This window comes from Hibiscus syriacus, unplaced genomic scaffold (assembly GCF_006381635.1).
Source record: "Hibiscus syriacus cultivar Baekdansim isolate YM2019G1 unplaced genomic scaffold, ASM638163v2 tig00113123_pilon, whole genome shotgun sequence".
Taxonomy (NCBI): Eukaryota; Viridiplantae; Streptophyta; class Magnoliopsida; order Malvales; family Malvaceae; genus Hibiscus; species Hibiscus syriacus.
Genome location: NW_024063443.1, coordinates 2,086,503 through 2,093,301, shown reverse-complemented (window position 1 = coordinate 2,093,301; position 6,799 = coordinate 2,086,503). Strand labels below are relative to the sequence as shown.

The following is a 6,799-nucleotide window of genomic DNA, read 5'->3' as shown; positions in this document are numbered from 1 at the left end:
TTGTAAACAACAATGTCACTCATTCGTTAAATGTTAGCAGTAAGTGGCTTGATTGACACACTTAAATAGTTTAATGGTTTGATTGACGAAATTTCAAAATCAATTATCAAAATAAAAATAAGCAATAATTAAGTGGTTGTATGAATAGTCACCCCATCCATTAAATGTTATTGTCAGTGTTGTTAATTTCAAGATATTTTGATGAAACAAACATTTAATTTACGTTTAGGAGGTCAAAAGTGTTGAATTAAAAATTTTGAGATCTAGTAATCGACGATGATCGATGGTGACAACCAACGTGATCAATGGTGATGATGAGTGATAATCAGTGAAGTGAACTTTAACTAGATTAAGAAATAAAACAAATATTTTATAAAAAGTTTAAGGGTTAAATTAACATTTAATATAAAGTTAAGAGTTGAATTAATAGTTTATATAAGATCAAATTAGTATTAAGTTTAGATTTAGGTTTCAAGTAAAATTTAACAATTTTTTACTAATATATCACATCAACAAAATAACGAAAGTTAATGATCGAGTAACTAAAATATGATGAATAAAAAAGGACCAAAACCAAACTTTTACAAAACTAGTGACTTAAAAATAACATACTAAATATATAAGGGAATGGAAGTGTTGTTTACCCTATTTTAAGTGCATAAATTTAATTGGAAGAAAAAAAATCGGGGACTTAATTGATTTTTTTTAAAGTTGGAAGGCTTCTAAAATGAATAGGACTAAAAAAGCCTCACGGTCTCTTTTCTTCCTTGAATAATACTCAATCAGAACTCAGAAATCAAATCTTTAAAATGAAAATCTCGTAATCAAACAACGACAGAATATTCCCAAAAATTAAAAGCCCGAAACAAATCAAATAAGAATAAAGTGCGCCAACTCGATTTCCAGATACAGTACCACCGTATCACCGCCAGCCATGGACGATCCCATTACCATCGACGGCACCGACGAGGACTTGGCCCTCTCCAAGTCCAAGTTCCTAAGCCGACAAGAGGTTATTCGTCGGCGGTTACGAAGGCTGAGGCAACTTTGCAGGCTCTACAGAGCTCACTATTGGGGCTTCATGGAGGAGGTCAGGAGACAACACAAGGAATACTATTGGACGTACGGAAAGAGTCCCTTCAAGGAAGACGAGAAGAAGGATGGCGAGCAGAACGATGGAAACAATAAGTTAGGGTTAGGGTTAGGATTTCAGCTGAAGTGTCAGACATCCGATTGTAAAGAGAAGGCGATGGCGTTGACTCGGTACTGTCATAAGCATATTTTAAAGGATCCAAAACAGACACTATATCGAGGCTGTAATTATCCTGTCAAGAGGTTAGTTTTATATGTTTTTTGCCTTTTATTTATTTTTATTGAATTCTTTTTCTGCTATAATTGATTATTAGGGAAAATCATGAATTAGTTTTTCTCTCCCTTTTTGTGTGATATGAGATAACATTTATGCAATTGGAATTACCGACTTTGGAAATTTAATTTAATAAAGAATCAGTGTTCATCTAATTTAGAACCTAAAACTTTGATCCTATACAGCGATATAAGGATTCTTGGACGAGGGATCTTAAGAATATCCAGGGATGGAAAGGGGTGGCTCGGAGAGCCCCTGAAAATTTCAAATTATCGTATATTTTCTATTGATAACCTCTTTTAGACTCCAGAATTTTAGAAGTTCGCCCCACCCCTGACATAAAATATTGGGTTGTCCCTGAGAATATCAGCATTAAGTTGAAACACACGGAAAGCATCTCCTAACTAACAAACATAGTCTTATTTAGGGACGCACTACTTTTTTTCCAACCCCAGTTTTGTGGATGGATTAAGGTATTCAGCTTGGTAGACTATTCGTGAATTTAAACATGATGTTTGTTTTGAAATAATGGAAGTGATTTCCACACACCGTGGTGAAGGAACATATGATGGAATTTAAATGCCATTGCGATCATGGTGTATTCTTGTGAATATGTGTTATTTCCTTTTTATTTTTTCTCAATAGCCTAGAGGATCCTTGATTTGATGTTTGTTAGGAAAAGTATCTATTATTGGTGCGAGTGACCGAGTGTTATTAGAGAGAATGCCGTTTGTTGTAAGATAGGTTAAGACAATATTGATGTTTGAATGGTCTTTAATTCATAATGCTATGCCCCAAACAATACAAGAATGAAATTTTACAGGGAAAAACAAAGGAAAGCAAAGTTTTTGTTGGTGGCATATGGAAAGGTTGAAGAGAGTTTTGGCTTTGTTTGCCTCAACCTCTTGGAAACATTCCAAAAAATTGGATTAAACTTATCTCTTCTGTGGATATGAGCTATTTTGCTCAAACTCTTCATTTTTATTGAACTATCCATGTCTGGTACTTATGTCCAAGACATAGATATGAGAATATAACCTCCAAGGATCCTCCAAATGCTTGAGTAAACATAGAAAAATATGATCATACCCTCCCTTACAGGACACTTACACTCGAGTTTAAGTAACATAGGATATGAGAAATAATCCCACCTGTTATCTCATAGTCACAGCTCAGTATGTACTTTACTGTAGTAATTTTGTTTTCTTTTGAGAAAATAATTTAAATCATGTATACGGGATCATTGGACTGTTCTGCTGCCGTATGTTATCACTGTATACCATATAAATTCTGTGAGTTTTGCACCTGCATTTGTTACTTGGATGTCAATATTTTATTCGTCACTCTATAAATGGCAGAGGGCCTTTTGGCATGGTTGGGACTTCTCTAAAGAAGTGTTATTGGAGTCGGAGTCACTAACATAGTGAAATCAACTTACTTGATGTACAACTGCCATGAGAGTTCTGCAAGCTTAATGCATAAGTGCTATAGGATGCTGAAAAATAATTTTATTAATTTTCTTCTTCGTAAAAATAAAATAAAACATTCAATGTTATTAAACTAAATGAGAAGTTTTAAGCTGAAAGAAATAAATGAGGAAAATATTTTTTTTGTTTATTAGAAATAAAGATAAATGACATAAAGAGAAAGTTAAATGGCTAAATCAAATGATGAACGTGGAAAAGTTATAATTTTCCAATTAAAGGGTAAATGAGAAAGGAAGTGTTACTATGCATTTTCTCTTTTATGAAGAAGGATTGATTTATAGTTTTGTCTGAAAACTCTGACAGGGTTCCTGCATAAGCTAAAAAATTTAGAACTTTTAATAGCCAAAGACATTGCTTCTACTTTTGTTGCAGAAAAGCTCACTCATGAGTCATGAGCTGGGCCAAACTCACAAACTAGGCACTTAATCTCTTGCTCTCTTCATTTTAAACATTTGGGAGGTGTATGCTAGGGGACACATAGCTAACACTATTTTTAGATGTTAACTTAGTGGTGTCAATTATTATCATACCTCTTCTGGCCTAGGAAAGCCACTGCATCATTTATAGTTGGCTTTATTTCTTGTTTAGGTCACTATAATGGATAACCATGTCCTCCAATTAATATCCATGCCTGGTCTCCCCATTTGGGCTTGGGTTTCTAGTTATACTTGCTTAGTACATTTTTTCGCTAAAGTAGTCGAATATTGAATGTATCTTTTACATACAGCGGGCAGATTTGCAAGAAACCAATCCTAAGATCCATTAATCCTCCTCATTGCCCTGTCCATGCTCAAGCGGCTGAAAAACATCTCGCACGGGCGTTGAAAAGGGCAGGTCTTAATGTCTCTTCTCCAAGTAAACTTGCACCGAAGTTGCATGTTGTTGTTGCAGAGTATGTTCGCCAGATTCAAACTAAGAGACGAGAAGCGCAACGAAGATCTGTATCGAAAATCAAGATTGAAGGGAAAACTAGTGATAGTTGAACATTACTCTGCAAACATGTTAAGCCAAAAGAATTAGGTAGCTTATTGCTGTTGGCGGCGCTAGGCTTTGGTAGTGTATCTAATTGAGTGAAAATAGAGTAAGATACTGTGAGACACTCTTTGTGCATTGAAGACTATTTTTTCGTCATATTATGTGAAGGTGCTTTCTATTGTTGCTCTTCATTCCATCCCTCTTAATATTATTGTTGGGTTATATATAAAGCTCAAATATTTGAGGCAAGTGATTCCTCTTTTTAATAAGTTTCCAAAGTTTCTATTTAAATATTTTCCAATATTAAAAAAAATATGAAAAAGCACTATTCATCTCCTATGTCATAGCTTTGTCATAAAGATCGGAGTCCTATGACACTTTTATCAATGTATTAAGTCATCATTGAGTTGAATAAATATATATACAAAAACGTGTCCCACACTACCAAAAGGTCGTTGTAGTATAGTGGTAATTATTTCCGGACTACCAAAAGGTTGGAAATGGTCTATCCATTTCTTTATGGAATGATTTTTGGCTGCCACACTTCCCTCCCCGGGTTCTTTCTACTTTTCGGGTTACCAATGTTAACATTGTGGCCAATATAATTCACCACTCAACTCGATCGTGGAATACTTAATTGATTCGGACCATTTTCCCTTTGGACATAGCCCAGGCAATCCTCGCCATTCCCCTCTCAAGTTCACTTCAGGAAGATTTGCTAGTGTGGAGCGATGAACAATCTGGAATTTATTCGGCTAAAAGCGGTTATCGCTTGCTAATCAACCCTATGATTCAAAATAGCTACTCGGGGCATTTTTACAAAAACATTTGGGGCCTCTCTTGTCCAATGAAGATCAGAATTCTTCTCTGGAAATTTTGCTAGAACTTTATTCCCACGATGCAAAACCTTTTCATCAAACGTGTGGTGCCTAACAACCTTTGTCCCTGCTGTAAGCAGGTAATCGAGGATTCAAGTAAGTAGGGATTGTCCATTTGCTACTTGTCATTATCATTTTCGTAAAACAAATAAATATTATTTTAAAAAATGATTATGACTTTAATTTGAAAATTTGGTATTTTTAGAAAACTTTTCGTGATTTTTAGAGGCCCGGAGGACGTCGCACGCGCCGCCGCAGGGCGAGTGAAATCTGGAAACCGGTTTAACCGGTTTTGAACCGGTTTGACCGGTCACGACCCGACCCGTTGACCCGATCCGATCCGTTGACTCGATCCGACCCGTTGACCGGTGCTATTCTGGGAATTTATTCGATTTTGGTGCTATTTTAGAAATTAATTCGAAATGAGTGTTATTTTGGTAATTTTTCGAAAAAGTTATATTCTGAGAATTAATTTGAAATTGGTGCTATTTTGGGAATTAATTCAAAAAGGGTGCTATTTTGGTAATTATTAAAAAAAAAGGGTGTTATATGTGTAAAAGGTTTGACAGTTTGTTTACCTCCTTGACCAGAACTTTGACCGGCTATTAAACGATCGTTAATCTTTTCCGAAAATACCTATCATGATAGTTTTTGACGTCTCGAATCCGTTTTTGGGGTCCGTTTTACTAAATTCAAATCCAAAAGTCTCCAAATCGTCAGTAAAACCTGTTAACTTTAATTTTGACCAAGAATTCGAAATTTCGGAAGGTCATACTTTATGTTTTTCAACGTCCTGAATTTGATTCCGAAGTTTGTTTTGCGAAATTCTGACTCGAAATTCCCGAATCAAGCTTGTGAACCCAAAAAGGCTTAGTATTTTAGTATTTTGATTATTTATTTGAGATATGGTTAAGGAATTGATTAAGTAAGATATTTTATGAATGTACTCGTGTTTCACCTGAGCAAGGATCAGTCAGGTTCGGTGTTGTCCGTTCTTCAGATCAGTCCGAACCGCGTATTATAAGAACTACCCGTAGGTTTCCGTATATTATTTAAGTAAAGATTAAGATTATTTTTTTTATTAGAATTCCAATAAGGATTTTTCCAATTCGTAGGATCTAGCGCTGCAGCAGAGCGTGATCGACAAAACCAGTAATAAGCTTCCCTATCTGATTTATCAGACTGTTACAGGTGTGTTTCCCTACCAGTGTTATCTTACAGTTATAAACTATATATCCGAACTGATTTATATTATGAGAATATAATATACTTTATGAGGAAATATCTGGTATTTTGAATAATGTTTATTAAATGTCTGATTTACCGCATAATTTTTATATGGTTTATAGTTATAGTATTTTTGGTACATGATTTCTAAATATGTAACATTTCCATATTTAATGGATTAATTACTGTTTTTAGTCCAATGCATACATGTTTAATTTGTCATTTGGGGTACGATTGAAGGAAGTATTATCAGGTCTCTTTGCTGTGTGCGAAGGTAAGCCTTACAGTTTACCAAGTCCATTTGTTGTGTGCAAGGGTAAACCTTACAGCTTCCCAGGTCCCTTTGCTGTGTGCGAAGGTAAGCTTTACAGTTTACCAGGTCCCTTTGCCGTGTGCAAGGGTAAGCCTTACAGTTTCCCAGGTCCTTTTGCTGTGTGCAAGGATAAACCTTACAGTTTTCCTAGGCTCCTCTGCTTTGTGCATAGGTTAAGCCTTACTGGTGTATAGGCGGTGTACGGTTTAGGTGAACCTACAAAATTTGGTGATTGGATGGGGTAGTGTGCATGTTATTAAAATATATTTGATAAATTGTTTTATCTTATCTAAATTATTTTGTTATGTATATGTTATACACTGTATGGGACACACTGGGCTTTTTAGCTCATTCTGTAAATTTTAACCTTTTTCAGATAACAGCAGACCGTAAGCTAGCAGATTTGGCATCAGGAGAAATCAACTACTTTATTTTGTACGAACATATATTTCTATATGTTTTTCGGTTATGTTTGGTGACATGTATTTTATTACGTTTTGGACATATTTTTATTATTAATATTATGTTCTATATTATATTTAACGTTCTATAA

General features: G+C 34.9%; 1 protein-coding gene across 1 annotated transcript; it reads left to right on the top strand.

The window, feature by feature from the left end:
- Positions 1-822: 822 nt before the first annotated feature.
- Positions 823-4,019, top strand: LOC120185456 (INO80 complex subunit D-like). The gene is made up of 2 exons (XM_039189667.1): positions 823-1,335; positions 3,581-4,019. The coding sequence occupies exons 1-2, from the start codon at positions 935-937 to the stop codon at positions 3,834-3,836; spliced, it is 657 nt and encodes a 218-aa protein (XP_039045598.1). The 5' UTR covers positions 823-934; the 3' UTR covers positions 3,837-4,019.
- Positions 4,020-6,799: the final 2,780 nt, after the last annotated feature.

What these genes read in the sequence shown, in the direction of transcription:
- LOC120185456 (XM_039189667.1), top strand. Translation starts at nt 935, where the DNA reads ATGGACGATCCCATTACCATCGACGGCACCGACGAGGACTTGGCCCTC. An exon ending in TGTAATTATCCTGTCAAGAG is followed by an intron (nt 1,336 to 3,580) that starts GTTAGTTTTATA and finishes TTTTACATACAG; the next exon opens with CGGGCAGATTTGCAAGAAAC.